The 18,851-nt window shown below is 35.5% G+C and overlaps 1 protein-coding gene across 2 annotated transcripts in view; it reads right to left on the reverse strand.

Annotated features, from left to right (window-relative positions):
- Positions 1-18,851, reverse strand: part of LOC106874350 (uncharacterized) — a 550,150-nt gene that overhangs the window by 32,425 nt on the left and 498,874 nt on the right. For both annotated transcript variants that reach the window (XM_052976981.2, XM_089344826.1), the window contains exon 5: positions 6,340-6,549. In XM_052976981.2, coding sequence (XP_052832941.1) covers positions 6,340-6,549 — 210 coding nt within the window. The remainder of the gene's footprint in view (positions 1-6,339; positions 6,550-18,851) is intronic.

Raw genomic sequence — 18,851 nt, forward strand, 5'->3', positions numbered from 1 at the left:
CCTCTGTGCGTTTCGGAGAGATGAAAAGCGAAATAGCTATTGCGGGTTCATTCTAAGAATTACAAGTCATATAATGGATCAAAAGCTATTTTGTTTAATGTAGAAATCTAAGCCATCAACTTTATTCATAGATGAGATGCATCTGAAATGCATGGGAATTCTGCATTTGAAATATAAAGCTTAACGAATATAATACGGCTTTTTTTAAGACATAGCAACGCTTGAAAAGCAAATGAAATACCCTAGAAATTCTAACTGGCATACTGAAAGCATTAATAAAAAATCCTACGAGAGTAGATTGCTGGTTCAGGTTTGGATACAAAGATCTTTCCTGTGTCTTAAAATATTTGTTATATACAATACCTTTCAAAGATAACAGATATTAATTATAATTAATGTTTATCGCCGATTTTTGTCCTTGGATAGCAAACTACTATTTTCTGTTTGCTTACCCCTAGAACGTATGAAAAATGGCTAATATTTCCTTCACATTTTGCTTTTGTTACAATATTTATTCAAACCCCTTTCAACATATGGCTATGATTCTCTCCAACACATAGCTATGGTGCTCCCCAACACATGGCTATGATGCTCCTGATCAGAGATGCACATATTGTCGGCCACTAAGGGACATGCTCAAATGATTAAGGTCAAGTATGTGACAAGCAAATTTGTGGAATTGAGCAGAATATTTACTATAACGATATTTCTGCTTCAGAAACTGTGCTGAATCTGTCTGAAATGATGTTTTTTTACAAGATTTTTTTTGTTCTTCTTGAACTTCTTGACTAGCCTTAATTAACTCTGTGCAAGCAAACCCACTTCACAAGAATAAGCAATAAAAAATAGAAATATTTTCATTGAGGACCTAAGCATATATGCCTTGACACAGTTACAAGGTGGTATCAAAATGTTCCAGGACTCATTTACTTAACTTTTAACATCATCTCCTTCGAAACAGTCATCTTGCACAGCAAAACACCGGTTCCAGCGTTCCTGTCACTTTAGAAATCCGGCCTGGAAGTCATTTTCCGTAAGCCAGTCGAGGACCTTCTGCAATGCGCTCTGGACCTCGACAACGGTGTTAAAAAGGCAACCTTTGAGCTGCATTTTCATCTTGGAGAAGAGATGGAAGTCTGCGGGTGCTAAATCTGGCGAATAGGGCGTATGCGGAAGCGATACTGTGTTGCTTTTTGGCGAGAAACTTACGAGTTAGGAGAGCTCAGTGACGGTGCACTGCCGTCGTGAAGAATTCAATTTTTCGCGCTCCACAGACCCCGTCGCTTTTGCCGAATGTCCTCTCTGAAACGCTCCAAAACGTCGCAGTAGATATTGAGGTATATGAAAGACAAGTTAAATGTTTGGTGGAGGAGATGAAGGAGAAATCAAATCTCATTAGATACCGTTAACCAATATGCAAAATCGATGCAAGTGAACCTGGGTAAGTGTCTCGAAATAAGATATTCACTGGCAAGAAGTACACATGGAAATATATAGAGGAAATAAGACGGTGACCATGCAGAATTGTTAGCGCACCAGCAAAACGCTTAGCGGTATTTCATACATCATTATCTTCTGAGTTCAAATACCACCGAGGTCAACTTCGCCTTTCATCCTTTCGGGAGTAGATAAAATAAGTACCAGTTGAATACTGGGGTCAATGTAATTGACTTACTCTTCCCTAAAATTGCTGACCCTGTACCAAAATTGCTGACCAATATATAGAGAAAGTATGGCGGTGAGCTGGCTGAATCGTTAGCACACCGGGCAAAATGCTTAGTAGCATTTCGTCTGTCTATACGTTGAGTCCAAATGCCACCGAGGTCGATTTTGCTTTTCATCCTTTCGGGGTCGATGAAATAAGTAACAGCTGAACATTGGTGTCGATGTAATTGACTTAACCCCTTCCCTGAAATTTCTGGCTTTGTGCCAAAATTCGAAAGCAACATATAGTGAAACCGTGGTACACTTACGCCCAAGCTACTGCGCAGCCTTGTAGTGGGCTTATGTTGCTAATTCACATCCTTTATCTGATGTTGTCCGCTCTTCCAAAAATGTTTCTGCTCTAATAGATTCTTTGCTCGAAAATTGTTTTCATAGAACTCACTTCCTTCTTTCATGTTTCCCATAAAAATCTTATTTCTATTAAATATTATGTTGATCTTTGTATGAACTTTTGAGCAGCTTCTCTAAATTAGAGATGAAAATAATTTCATTTTGTAAATCCCAATGTTCTAAGTGTTGTTTGAAGCCTCTCATATTGCTGACTACTTACAGTCTGGGTTGAGAGTGACTTCCAATAAATAAAAATAAAAACCCTACATTAGAAAGTTCAAAAGCATATTTGTATAAAGTTGACGTAAAGTGTATACTTATTCCTTTTTAATACTGTTGATGACGTTATTGTCTCTGATCAAAGAAATAGCTCTATAATTAATGTCAATCTAATCATGCTCATCTCGTCTTTCTAGGAGTATCTATAAATATGTCCTTCTCTTAGAAGAAATCTGGAGCGTGTGATTAAAGGGAGATTTAGCTGCTATTTCTAACAGTTCCAAACAAACAAACAAAATAAATAAAAAAAAGAGAAGGTTTTTAGTTTCGTTCATTTATAAGAAGGAAAAAGAGAGAAAGGAAAATGGAAACAAAAGTGCTATGAATGATAAGTATTAGCATTAAAAGGAAGATAACTTAGCTGTTGGAGAAACAGAAAACGATAAAATAGTATCACACTGAAATAAGGACTGAGGTTGATAAGATCGACAAAAGCCATGTCAGCGTGTCTCAATTTGGCTGCATTCCAATCACTGACTCCAGCCAAATATTAAGCAATAACAAGATAATACATGCGTCCGTGCGTGTGTAAATACATATACATACAAAAGCACGTATATATGTGCATGTGTGTGTGTGTGTATATATGTATATATATGTGCGTATGTATATATGCACATACATATATATATGTATATGTACTTACATATATGCGTATATGTTTATATATATATATTTATACATATATGAATATATGTATATGCGTACAAACACCCGCCCACGCGCATATATATGCCTAACTGTATATATTAATATGTATGCAAATACATATATACATACATACATGCATACATACATACATACATACATACATACATACGTGCATAAGTTGGATAGCTATATACGCGCATTCATATATAAAAAATATATTCAAGTAATCTTTCATCTTTGCCAATAAGTTAAGATGATGACTATGATGATGACGCACGGGCTCAAACGTGCATGCATAATATATATACATATGCACATACATACATACATACATACATACGTCTGTATGTGTGTGTGTGTGTGTGTGTGTGTATATACACATATATATAACGAATAGATATCGATAGACAGATAAATGCATAAATATTCTGTAAACCTTATATAAATTGGTTCATTGCCAGTGAAATAATTGGCTATATGACACTTTTCTTCATATTATTATAACACATTTTTCCCCTTCTACTAAATCAATTTCCGCAAATGATATTTCTTTTTCAACACTAATGCTTAATCTTTTATAACAATTTTTTTTCCTTTCTTTTTTTCATGTTCCACACACGATCTCTTGTCTTCTGCAGCTATCAATAATTCTTAGCACCTTTTATGAGAAAAGAATCATTGAGACAGTGGGTAATATTTCATTTAAAAGATTGATAGGGATATGTTGTGATGAAGAAGAAGAATTTCAGCAGTAAAAATTCATAATTATATATGATTATTGCCATAGATATAACGTATTTTCAAAGAGATGTATCACTTCTTGCCTTAATTAAATACTGACAGACATTTTTCTATTTTTGAAGAAGTCTATATCGCTTTAGATATTGGATAAATAAAAGATTGTCAACTAAATATGTGCATAAAATATATTCTTATTGAATTGAACCAAAGTTAGGCTATTTTTATGGTTTTTTATCAAACGTGCGCAATCTGCGATCGGGAGACATAGATAGTTTGTATGAATTTTGCGAACCGTATTCTCTCCTTATATAGTGGGATATAACACCTAATCTAATGTTAATTACTTTGAAGTGATGCAGCGAACTTACTTATTTTTCTGCTAAATTAACTGATGTCAGTTTAATATCACTACTAGTGATAGCATTAAAATTAACTCCATTTCAGACTCTGTTGGACAACACAATTTCTCGCTGTATGACAGGAATGTAAAAAGGAAAAACAGGAAATGGACAGAAATCATAAACACTCGTGTTATGAGTAAGATCTTTTGAATGAAATAAAATCTAAGCATAAGTATTTCGATGAACTGGGTTTTGCCAGAAAATTGATACATACACAAATATACTCATATATACATTCACTTTAGATATTCGATAAATGAACATAGACACATAAATGAGAAATATAGCCATGTGAAAGGGTAAGCAGTACCCTTTTGATCTGAATCCGCCTGAGACCATTCTCAGTTTTGTGACACAAATTTCCGTTTTAAGGTGATCTAAATTAAAATTTCAAGTTAATTTGTTTAAAACATTTTTAAATAAAGGATAAGTTATTTTAAGAAATTCTTCAATATTTTCAAAATTAATTGAAACAACAGCAACATATTTTTAATATAAATATGGTAACAAAAAGGCGGTAACTCTTGGGATGCTATGTATGTATGTCATTGTTCAGTTTTATTTCAAGATTTCTTACCAATAGAGATAGAGCCGGTTTCTAACCAAGATCTAAGGCACTTCATTAGAATTTCAACATCAACAACAGGGTATTTATAATTGTATGTTTGTAAGTATATATATGTGCAGATTTGTATGTTTTCCTTTATGTACATATTCTCATGCATATAGTTGCATATCTAGAAATGCTCATATATATTTAAATGATAAACTTCTGGAAAGTTTTACAGATTTTTACAGTTCTAGTGGTGGATTGGATCTGTAGTCTTCGATTTAGCTTTCTCCTTTCTGGTTTTGAGAAGCCTAATTTCTCAATATAGTTATTTAGTTAGTGTGTTACATAGCCCAGGGCCTCAATAATTCCAGGTATAAACCTGAACTTGTAATCTGGATAGAGTAATTGCAGATTTCTCAACAGTTCAGCGTAGGTGTTCTCTTTTTCACTGACATAATAACATCCGCTGGGCAGCTAATTTCCACAACTGTACAGTTTGACTTCTGTATCCCAAATCATTATATCAGTATGTATGTATGTATGTATTCTTTTATTCGCTTCAGCTATGCGGCTGCAGTCTTGCTGGACTACCACCGTGAATATAGATACAAAACTAGAAAATTTATTACTAGAATTATTAATACTTTTCAGGAGACAATCCCAAGCTAGTTTCGCTGCTATTATGTTTCACTTATGAGGTCATAACAAGGCCTAATCATTTCCCGGATTCTCACTGATACTTCTCGAAATAGATAAAACATTGTAAGTCACTGACTAACATTGTTTCATCAACGACAAATAATTATTTCCCTATAAGTTTCTTCGTGCTACCTGTACTAAATCAGTGATTATAATGAACGTATCCGAGACGAAGTCATCCTGCCTTTGTTAAAATATTTTTGTTATGCTTCTTCTGGAGAAGGATTTGTCTTAATGATTGTTGCATGCCCGCAGTGACTGTTGCATTCTTCTCTACAGTTTCAGCATCTGTAAAAAGACGATTGCAAGAAAAATCGTGGCGCGCGCGTGCGTGCGTGCGTGCGTGTGTGGAGGGGAGAGGCAAATGAAACTGAAGTTCTTTGGCCTTCCGGAGAGAAAGGAGAAAGACTGGGTGAAATAACACAGATTGTGGTGGAGATTGCGGAGAAGGCTATGGGGTGTGAAGTAAGAAGTAAGGTTGACGTCAGAAGACGTGTGTTTCATTAGAGAAAGCATACTAGTTTAGAGGAACAAAAACCCTTACAGAAACATTAGAATAGCTAAAGAGGGTCAAGAGAGAAGGTCCGTGGATCAGGGGTTTATAATATTGTTAATTTAAGGTTACGAGCTGACCGAATCGTTAGCATCCGGGCAAAATGCTTAGAGGCATTTCGTCCGTTTTTACGCTCTGGGTTCAAAATCCGCCGAGGTCGACTTTGTCTTCCAACCTTTTGGGGCCGATGAAATAAGAACCTGTTGAGTACTGGGGTCGATGTAATCAACTTACTTCCTTCCACCGAAATTCCTGGCCTTGCGCCAATATTTGAAACCAATACTGGTAATTTGAATCTTTATCAATGAGCTGCATATTAATTGACAGAATTTTCAGAAATAGATATGCTATAAACGAAAATATGCTTCGAATTCAAAGAAAAATTTCGAGTAATATGTAAATCTTACCGTGCACCAGACGATGTAGATGATGAGCAGAAAGACAGCGAGGCAGGCCAGGCCGGGTACTTCCCAACGGATGTCCCACTGCAAAAAGAATTCGGCGCCCACCAGACATAGCCAGATGCTCACACCAGCCAATGGTGTCAGCATGAAGAAGCACAGAATGTCACACATCAAGTGACGCTTTTCATTTTGCGTACCTGGGTTTTTTAAAAACTAGAAAAGGAAGAAAGAAAAAAATTAATAAATAGATAAATAGATGACAGACAGTTAGAAAAACAGATAAGTAGATAGATAAAGAGAGTGAGGAAGAGTGAGAAAAATAGATTGGTAGACGGATAAATAGATAGCTAAATAGGTAGATGGAGAGAGAGAGAGAGAGAGAGAGAAATTGTTTACAATAATATCAAGTGGTATAGCATGCGTAAAAAATATTATGAGGTAAAAAAATTGTTAATTGATAATTAAGGGTACTACAGGGAGCACCGACACGCCAAAAATAGCAGTCAGGATACAACTACGATCACAAATTTTCACCAACATACTTTAATTGAAGTTGGGGCAATGAGAAAAAAATTCTAAGCCCCCGTTGCTGTTGGTACTCCGTCGCCTACGACGTCGAGGGTTCCAGTTGATCCGATCAACGGAACAGCCTGCTCATGAAATTAACGTGCAAGTGGCTGAGCACTCCACAGACACATGTACCCTTAACGTAGTTCTCGGGGATATTCAGCGTGACACAGTGTGTGACAAGGCTGATCCTTTGAATTACAGGCACAACAGAAACAGGAAGTAAGAGTGAGAGAAAGTTGTGGTGGAAGAGTACAGCAGGGTTCGCCACCATCCCCTGCCGGAGCCTCGTAGAGTTTAAGGTGTTTTCGCTCAATAAACACTCACAACGCCCGGTCTGGGAATCGAAACCGTGATCCTATGACCGCAAGTCCGTTGCCCTAACCACTGGGCCATTGTGCCTCCTAAGACCCCGTATCAAGAACGAAAAGAATCGTAAATTGAAAAGTCAGACAGCGACTTTGTAGTTGTCTTCTGACTGCCATTTTTAGCGTGCTGGTGCTACTTGTAGTACCCTTAATTATATATGTATATATACAGAGAGAGAGAGAGAGAGAGAGGGAGAGAGAGAAAGGGAGAGAGAGAGAGAAAGAGAGAGAAAAAGAGTAACTAGAGGTAGTAATGGAAGAAGAAAAAGACAAATAGATAAGATAATCAGTCGACCGAGATAGATAAATAGATAGGTAGATAAACAGACAGACAGACAGACAGATAGATAGATAGATAGATAGATAGATAGATAGATAGATAGATAGATAGATAGATAGATAGATAAATAGATTGATAGATAGATAGATGGAAGAAGGGGAAATAGCGAAGTAGGGATAGAAGTGATGGTGAAAGAAGAGAGTTGGGAAGATGAAATAAAAAAAAAACAGACAGGTGTTTGAGAGAAGAGCGACATAGAGAGTGAATGAGGGTGGGGTGAGAAATACGTTGTTTTGTTCAGGAGAAGAAAGCCAGAGAGAAAAATGCACAAAAGAAAAAGAAATCAAAGAAAATCAAGGAGAAACGTGGGAGAGATAAAGTGAAGGATGTTTTGTGAGTCGACGGAGAAAGGTTAGAAAATAAGATGTAGCAGGACTAAAAGAGAAACACCCACACAAATGCACACACACATACGCACCTGCGCACACGCACACATATACACACAGACATACGTACACAAATTCACACACACTCATACACACACACATTCACTCACACGCATGCACACACATTCACACGCACACAACGCATACACAGACACACACACACACACACACATATATATATATATAGAGAGAGATACAGACTGATAGATGTGTGTGTATGTATATATATATATATATATATATATATATATATATATATAGAAAGAGAGAGAGTGTGTGTGATAGGTGAGACAGACAGAAAGACAGAGAGTATCAAATAGACAGACGAAAGACATAATACTAAATGGAAGATAAAAGCAGAATATTCCACATGAAAAAGTTGGAGAGAGACAGAAAAGTAGGGAGAGAGAAAGTGATACAGAGAAAGAGAGAGAATGAAAGTGTATAATGAGTCTCGTGGCACTCCGTCGGTTACGACGACGCGAGTTCCAGTTGATCCGATCAACGGAACAGCCTGCTCGTGAAATTAACGTAGAAGTGGCTGAGCACTCCACAGACACATGTACCCTTAACGTAGTTCTAGGGGAGATTCAGCGTGACACAGTGTGACAAGGCTGACCCTTTGAATTACAGGCACAACAGAAGCAGGAAGAAAGAGTGAGAGAAAGCTGTGGTGGAAGAGTACAGCAGGGTTCGCCACCACCCCATACTCAATAAACACTCACAACACCCGGTCTGGGAATCGAAACCGCGATCCTACGACCGCGAGTCCGCTGCTCTAACCACTGGGCCATTACGCCTCCACGTATAATGCGTAATTACAAGGGAAAGGTGAGAGATAGGGATAGGGAGTTGTTTTCTTGGTTAGAAAGAGAAGGAAGAGATTGGGTATGAGGAGAAAAAGAAAGAGCAGTTGAAATAGACAGGGGATCGATAAAAAAAGGGATCTGGAGAGTAGTACGAATGGAAAACTAAACTAGAAATGACGAGAGAGAGAGAGAGAGAGAGAGAGGGAGAGGGAGGGAGGGAGGGAGGGAGGGAGGGAGGGAGGGAGGGAGGGAGAGAGAGAGAGAGTAAGGGGGTGAGAGATTAGTAGAGATTATGTGGAAAGGAAGACGAAAACGTGGAAAAGGAAAGAAAAGTAACATAAATAATAGAGTAAGCGCGAGAGTGAGAGAGTGTGAGAGAGAGAGAGAGAGAGGGGGAGAGAGAGAAAGAGAAAGGAAGAAGAGGAAAGAGAGGAGAGCAGAAGAATGACAGGAAATACATAACCATAAGGAGAGAAAATAATCAGGGAAAGAGATGGTAGCAAGAGAGAGGGAGAGAGAGAGAGAGAGAGAAAGAAAGAGGGAGAAAGACAAGGACAGAGATGGAGACAGAGAGAGAGAGAGAGAGAGAAAGACAGGGACAGAGATAGAGAGAGAGAGAGAGAGAAAGACAGGGACAGAGATGGAGAGAGAGAGAGAGAGAGAGGAGGGAGGGATGGGTTTTGTAGAGAAAAACAAGAAAGACAGAAGGGAACAAAAATTTAATCTTTCACTTTCAAAAATGATCAGAAAGAATATTTAGACAAGCTTTTAATATTTTCATCAAAAGCTAATAATATACAAAATATATTATATGAAATGAGATGAGTTAATTCGACAGAAAAGCAAATATCTATCATTCAGATGTCATATGTGTGTGTGTATATATATATATATATATATATATATATATATATATATATATATATATGTATATACACGTATATGTATCCATGGCCAAATGAATGTTATTTATCAAATCTAATAGATGTTAGGTTAAGATGCTTAAATGCCGACGTCATGCTTATAACTTCAGATTGAACTATAAGTTATCTGTGGCGAGAGCCTGAGCTTGGAACGAAACTCTGCTTACGCCTATTTGCCTGACTGATGAGAAAAATCAGTTTCCATCCAAACTTCTATTTCATAGTCGAGTGAACAGAGCAGAGCTTTCCAACCTTTCCACACTGGGGGATGCACTGTCTAAAATAAATTTTTTCGTGACACATTAATATTTTTTTTTAACGAAATTAATAAATGAGCAATTGAATATGAAGTCACGTGTCAGCAGTCACGTATCCAATTATAGTAGAGTTGTTAGGTCCCAAATTATAATTCATTGTTAAATATTCGCAAAAAAAGAAATACATACACACACACACACACATATATACACACACACATATATATATATATATGTATATATATATATATATATGCCTGTAAGGTTGGAATAAATTTTTTATTCCCTAATATTATTACTATATATATATATATATATATATATATATATATGCATTGCGCAAATTTTACTAAATTTCTCTGTTTGAAAACCTTTGGTTTAAAGTTTACTTATAATTTATTTCTTATGTCAGCGTGGCTGTGTGCTATATCGCGGTTTAAGAAAACTGGATATACCAATTTTTCATATTAAATACATTCCTGGTATCATGTACGTACGTATTAATTGCTTTTAGGAACACCATATTTCGTTACGCAACGATAATATATTACAAAGCATATTAAACGTTTTATCAGACAATACTGCGTCTCACTGTGTTAGCAGTGCTATTTAATGACATTAAAAAACAGTTACCTCTAGAGATAACTTTCTAAAGATAACTTAAAAAAATAAAGCGATTGAATAGTACTGCTTATACAGGTAAGACGTATTACTAAATAATAAGTGTTTAGTATACTTGTTAGTATATCATGATTGCATAACGAAATACTGTGTGCCTACCAGTAATTAATACACACACACACACATACACACACATATGCGTATAGATTGAGGAAGTAATCATTAAAATGATTATACCAGTGGCCTTGTGCAAAAAGGAGAACAAATTTATAGTTTGTAGACATTTGATATATATTTCTAGCATATTGGCGTTGTTCCTCCAGACGATGCTCAACTGACCCTACTGTACCGTGTAGTCGACAAAATTATACAAAACAATGCGCGCGCGCGAAATCAAAAATGTAAAATGGCGACAATTTACCCAGCGCACCCTGTATATATATATATATATATATATATATATATATATATATATATATATATATATACAAGATTTTAGAAAAATATCTTGATACAGGCGTAGTATTCGAAAATAGATTTGCTTAAAAAGAAATTAAATAAAGTAGATTAGTACGGATTAGTTGGAAAGAAGCTTTTGTCGAAGGGCTTATAACGCGGTTGCATGAAAAATTGAAAACAGGGAAAAAAGCGCTGACGTAAAAACTTCCTTCTATAAGGTCTCTGCTAATACTCCCCCCCTTTTTTATTAAAAAAAAACGTTTTAATATAATTAATAATCTTCAATTGAAGACAACCTTATTCTCATGCACACTCACACGCGCAAGCACACACGTATATGTATTTGCATGTATATATACTTGTGAATGTATGATTAGCTATCCTCCTACATATGTGTGCTTGTGTGTGTGTTGTGTGTGCGTTGCGCGTGAGTGCGTAGGCATGTTTCAATCCATATATAGCCTGTACAAACACTTTTTAAGTTCCACTAAAAGGACTGGAGTAAATAAGATCAGACCGTACGTATTCTATAGGAAATTACAGTGTTATCTGATATCGGTGTGGTTTCTGTAGGATAATGCATTGGGAGTTTTGCCAAGAATCAACAGAAATGAATCCCAGTCAACTGTGCCAAGTCCTTCAATATCATCACCACTATTTCTTGTACAACTAAATCAGTGAATAACAAAATAAATAGAGCGCCGAACTTAATTCTTCGTGCTATTCTGCTTTTATTTTGTGTTTCAATTTCGAATCTTGCCAATATCCATTTTAGCTTTTTCACATTTTAGCACCGATTAAATTAATTATATCTTCTTTCTATATTTATTATAATTCCTAAATTACATAACAGTTGAGCAGAGTTGACCATAGCTTTATGTATTGACCATAGCTTTATGTATGCTTCAGTCAACACGTTGACTGATTTGCGTAAGTGGATACGTGTTGAGTAAAGCATACATAAAACTATGGCTTTATAAGTTCGTTCAGAGTTGCCTCTCCTAGGGACATCTCATCGACAAGAGCCAATAAGCTTGAAAAATCGATATCTGGAATTCCTAATAGATGGCGACACTGAACGAACCGGGTATTTTAACAACTTTTTACCATAAGAGAAATATATTCTCCGCGGTAACTGCCGTGTATTTGCCTTTTGGCAGTTGAAATATGTCACAAACATACTTCAACTAACTTAAATTCTGCTCATGCTTAAACACTGCTTAGAGCTAATACATCGTTATTTTCCTCGATTGGACATAACAGTTATTTATTCTTCATCTACTAAAACTGTCACTGATTTCGAGGCTGTCAGTCTATTGACAACTTTATATATTTCACCATTATATTTATTCATTGTCACCGAAATTGGTAGAATCGTTAAAACCTCAGAAAACACCGTGTGCTTTTTTTTTCTTTTTTTTTTTTTTTCCGAGTTCAAATCCTGCTGCCACGTTAACTTTGCTTTTCAGGTTTTGGGTGTTGATAAAACAGCATTCCAGTCAAATATCGGAGTCGATAAGCATCAACAAATAACTCCTTTCAAAACTACTTGCCTTTATAAGAAGCATATATTTTTATTCATTCCCTCGATTACAACCAAGCTACTCGCTCTTATGCTTTTGAGGGAGAGAGAGAGAGAGAGAGAGAGAGAGAGAGAGAGAGAGAGAAAGAGAGAGAGAAAGAGAGAGAGAGAGAGAGAGAGAGAGAGAAGAGAGAGAAAGAGAGAGAGAGAAAGAGAGAGAGAGAGAGAGAAAGAGAGAGAAAGAGATCTCATAAATGTGTTTATTTGCATGCATACGTGTAAGCATGTCTTCAAGTTCAAAGTTTCTAGTTGTGAACTGACAACGTTCTTTATTATAAAATGGTCCTGAAGACTCGTTTCAGAAGTGAAGTTTCAGAGTTAAAGCCGCAGTTCAATAACATGTCGCTTATCTCTCGCTCCCTCATATATTTATTTGTTTATTTATTTACACACACACACACACACACATACACTTTCAGAGAGAATTTCAAACTGAATGTAACCCTTTTATCTTGGCCACGCAACTAACAAAAAACTCAACAAGATTTCTAAAGTTGAGCTTTCTAAAGTTGAGCTTTTTCTCTGGTTTTCCTAGTATTACGTTGAACGAGCGATAATTTGTGTTCCCTGGCTAGGACGAAAGACATTCGCATATAGTATTTCATACGTGCAAGACAATTTAAAAATTCAAGTCAGCACTGCCAACAAATCATCCATCAGTTTTATAGAAACTACTGCTGTAAGGCCTACAGCAGGGAATAAGGCCTCCTGTGATAATTACTTAGAACTTGTTGCGTTTAACAATTGAATATTCTGCTATGTACTATTATTGGTAACGAAATAGTTTTCAGATATATTTTAACATAATTATAGTCTGTTGTTTGCATTGCAAATGTATACACACACACACACACACACACACACACACACACACACACACACGTCTGTATATTGTATCTATATATGTGTTTGTTGAGTATGTATGTCTCTCCTTCACTTCTCTCTTTCTAAATTTATATATATATATATATATATATATAATGTACGTATGTATAACTGTACACACACAGACACACTAATACGTACATTCACAAACATTTTGGAAGGTATACAAACATATTCTTGCACGCATTCATGGTAATCTAATTTAGGACATATATAGAGTAATATTACACTAGATTTTGACAAATAAAACAAGTATGTTTTGTATTAGTCTTTGTGTGGGCATTCTAGTCGAAATGTATGTCCACAGTGTGAGAAAACTGTCGATGACAAATTAAATTCAGCTTCCCTTTAGAGACATGTATCTAAGCAATCAGATATCTACTTCAAGAGCTGAATTACTAAATCTATCAAGTGTTACTGATTCTTGATAACATCTATGTACATACATAGATACACAGACACACACACAAACACACACACGCAATTATATATGTATATAAAACACATACATACGTATATACATGCATATATTATCTTTTCATATTTTGTTATGCTTTCGCCTTCTATATTCTCCCTTGAGATAGTAATCTAATTTACTGAGAGAGTTACACTTTTTCTATTGCATTATCATCACAACACCTTTTTCTCGGACTCCCTTTGCTCTGTTGTGAGAATAGAACAAAATGAGATAAAAAAAAATGGAATTAAAAATGAAAAAGAGATATCTTTTGCTGTCTCCACCAACTTATTTCTTTACTCTATCTTTGAAATGGGTGACTGAGTACTTACTGGAAGGATTATGCCACTGACCCAAAAATTGGGTTTTTAATCGAGGTCTCTGGTGTTCTTTATTCACCCTTATCTAGTCAGAGTAGAAATATGTAGAAATCTCTCACCTTCTCTTGCTTTCTCGTTCTCTCACTGACTGTAATTTAGAGATAGGACTGCTCATCAACTTCAATGTTTTATGGTCAGCGTTTAGCAAAAGCCGACAGGAATAAATTCCACTGAACTTTTTCTGTGCCAAGAACGCTATAAATTTATCGCAGCTTTGTTGAGAACTATATAGGCAATGATGGCTATCTGGTCAAGTTTACTGAATATTGAGATGCTAAAAGTCTCATTGCTCTGAACAAGCCAAAGTAAATTACGTCTAACTTTTGAGTTATTTAGATTATGGATTCGTTTGTGAATTGGATTCCTGATAAAGTCTTTTGCTAGCTTATGAACTACATACACAACATGGTAGCTGTGTCTTTATCAAACGCCTTTACAACACCATCAGTTATCAGTGACTATCGATATTTAGTGAGAATTAGCTTTAGAAAATGCATATATCTGCGATAACACCTGACTAAATAAATAATCTAAGAATTTCGAGTGCTTGAACACTCCTAATCCAAAGGTATTAAAGAACCATAAAAGAAATACGCTTAGCTGTTACAATACTTAACACTACAAAGTGAAAGGAAGAAAAAGAAAAAAATTGTGATCTTTTATTTGTTATATATTCGTTTATATTCGTTTCATCCTATCGGTCTAATTGTATAAACAGGTATCAAAAAGACTTATTTAAATTTTCGAATACCATGCAGATATTTAAAGTCGAAGAACCAACTACTGTGCTTAAAGAAAACATTCATGATTTGTTACTGTAGAACAAGATCGAAATCTAGGTGAGAGAGTATTCTGACACGAAATTCCTCATATTTTAGATTTACGTGTGTAAGTAAAATAATCATCATTCTCCGCAAGAATAGAAAGAATTTTGATAGATACCTGTTTCACAGAAAGCTTAAGCAACAATATGACAAAGTATCTAAAAATTAAGTTATCTTTTCAAGAAGATGGTTGGAAACTCTTTCATATATTCACTGTGATAGTGAAATTAAGTTGTGATAAAAAAAAACTGAAGAACAAGAGACAGGCAAATTGGTCATTGGTATTAAAAAGAAACAAGTTTTTATGCATAAATACATTGACTAACCGAAAAACGATTCCGACAACATAGATGCATGGAGAAGAAATATTCATACAACCAATATAAGTCAATCCCGAAACATCAGTACAGTACAAGACATAAATAAAGTTCAAAATACCATAAAAACATTTCTGAAATCAGCTTTCAAGTTTGTGCAGTTCAGTTGTAATTAACTGTTTCTGTGAGTTAAAAACACAAGGTTGATATGTTTTAAATTGCTCTTGATAGTGATGCTGATGTTTTCATTGCTGCTGTTGTTGTCAGTATTGATTTTGGCTGTAATTATTGCAGTTAAAACTAATTAGGTTTCTAAGGACAAACGATAGATCTAAATGTTTGTGCATGATATGCGACAAAGATAGTGAGAAAATAAAATGTAAATGCATAAAGTGGTGTAGGGAACTGATGCTGTACGACTTGCTAATTCACAAACCCTTGTAGTAAGGGTAGAAGACACAAGAAGGGATGCAGTATATTGGTAAGTTAGTAGAGGATATCTGAAGGTGGTATTTGTTAATGACTAGGGTAATATTTCCTTTTTTTTCTTGTTGGGGTATAAGCTTTGAAAGCATAGCACTAACACTACCTGAAATACATGAACAATGCGCTGTAGACCACAATGCAGCGTAGACGTTAGCATCTCTTTAGAGCCGCAAGAATTACAGATCGAAAAGAGAAAAGCTTAAATTTAAGATCATCAGCAAATGGGGAATTTAGTATAGACTGGAGACTGTGAAGGCTTTTGTAGCTTGCTTTAAAATAATTCCGATGCTCGAAGTGTTTTATAGATATGAAAGAGGCTGTCATGTACATAACAGCAAATCTCTCTTCTTTATCCGTTAATGCAGTTAAAGAAGAGAAATTTCAAGCCTATGTTATCCTTCTTGAATGTACTGCGTAAGTAACTACACAATGTAAGTTTCTCCCAGTTAGTAAATATTGAGATTTCTGCGTGGCCTTTGCTGTCTTCATTGTCTGCAAGGAGCAATATATGTGACACCGTGAACCACATGTGGGATTTGGAGTTGAAGGCCCAAATTTTGCGAGAGATGCAGACTAGGATTTCAGAAAAGGTTTAATGTATCGACAAAAATTAATGTTTCCTTGAATTTTAACTCTGTTCCATGTAATCTGTAGTTGCTTTCTGTTATTGTTCTCTTTGGATGGCGGAAATGGTAAAAAGATACCGTTAATTAACTTAACATCTTTTTCAAGCTTTTGTTAATTTTTAGATGGCGAGAAAGATATCTATAATATTATCGGAATGCAATTTTGGAGACGGAAAACTGAAAAAAACTATTTCGTATAAAGTCTGATACATATTATACGATGTAAAATTACCATCATAAAATCTGTAGTAAAAGAAACATTTATTGGTCTATGAAAAGCTTTAGAATGCGAAGGCTTTGTACTTCACTATGAAGATCAATAACATTTGTAGCTCTAATAGGTTTTCATATAGTAGAACACCATGAGGAGGTTATGCATACTACAAGTGGTTCTTTAAGGTCACCAGATAATGCATAAATGAGGATCACGTTCCAGAGTAAAGCAATTTTTATGAAGAATTCGATAAAATACTCAGTCAATAAGTTGGAGGAATAACCAGGTGGATATAATTTTTTAAAGAAAGTGAAAAAAACTAATCACGAATTACAGGCTTCATGTGGGCACTGAATCACGTATTTAATCACTACTCAAGTTCAATGCGTATGTTTACTTTGTACATAATTAATAACTGTTTGCGATTTTGATTGTGTTAATATTGCCTTGGAACTACGAAGAATCTGTAGATTATTGTGGATTTCAAAATCTAGTAGTGATAGGAAAATCTGTAACTTGAGTAGGAAACGTGGAAAATATTTTCGTAACATAAAGGATGCCGTGTTATGTGTAAGTATCTGGAGATGGATCTTGAAAATCGAAAAGAATGATGTGTCGTTACTGCAAAAAGTTTCATTGCGGAAATGCGCGTATACTTGAAATACTGAGATTACGTACGTATTAGGGCACTTGATCAAAAATGGAAGAAGGAGATGATTCTGAAATGAAAAGTAAAATTGTTCCTCCATCAATATTTTAAAAAGAAGGCGGCAAGCTGGTAGGATCGCTAGCACGCCGGACAAAATACTTAACGGCATTTCGTCCATCTTTATGTTCTGAGTTCAAATTCCGCCGAGGTCGATTTTGTCTTTCATCCTTCAGGATCAATAAAATACGTACTATTTGAGCACTGGGGTCGATGTAATCGGCTAGCCTCTTCCACCAAACTTGCTGGCCTTGTGCCAAAATTGGGAAACAATATTCAGGAAGAGAAGGCGACGTGGTGGCAGAATCGTTAGCACGCCGGACAAATGTAAATTGTGAGTTCAAAGTCTACCGTGGTCGACTTTGTCTTCTATCCCTTCGGGGTCGATACAATAAGTGGTAATGGGGTTGATATAATCGACTTATCCCCTATCCTGAAATTGCTGGCCCTGTTCTAAAATTTTAAACAAATATTTAGGAAGAAAATCTGAGAAATACCGCTAATCTTTATAGGAATACTTGTAACATTTAAATCAAGTCTGACTATATATATATATATATATATATATATATATATATATATATATATATATATATATATATATATATATATATATATATGTATATATTATTTCTAAGTTCCAAACAAACAAGATGTCACCAGATTGGACATTATTTTCAATAATGTTTATTTTGGCTGAGAAAAAGTAAAAATCTCTTCCCTGAAAACGTTCAATTCAAGTTTCCTAAAGCCACAGAGCTGTTATCAGCATTGCTGCAATGGTTCAAAGGACGACAAACTGTATTAAGCTATGCAGATTCACGACTTAAAGAGAAATTTAATTGAAGGGAAATGCAAGTGAAAATTTATTTCATCACTATCGTAAGCTCCTTTACTTTCTCAACTTCCTGTGACGCAAACAGTTTTTATTAACTATGTTCCATCAATAGACTAAGACAAATTGATAGAATTGTGGGTTATTGATAGTACTGAATTCTATTCATGCTTACACTCTTATAGTATCCTATATTGAATACCGGACCTAATCTTTTTATTCTTTCGCTTGTTTCTGTCATTAGACTGCGACTATGTCGGGCTACCGCTTTAAATGTCCTTAATCGAACGACTTGCGCCCAATCTTAATGTTTTTAGTCTGTTACCTATTCTATCGGTAACTTTTGTTGAACTGTTGATGTAATGGGAACGTAAATTAAACACAGGTTTCAAGCGGTGGAATGAGGCAAACACGAAGACACACACACACACACACACACACACACACACACACACACACACACACACACACAC

The sequence above is a fragment of the Octopus bimaculoides genome, chromosome 2 (assembly GCF_046866305.1).
Source record: "Octopus bimaculoides isolate indiv1 chromosome 2, ASM4686630v1, whole genome shotgun sequence".
Taxonomy (NCBI): Eukaryota; Metazoa; Mollusca; class Cephalopoda; order Octopoda; family Octopodidae; genus Octopus; species Octopus bimaculoides.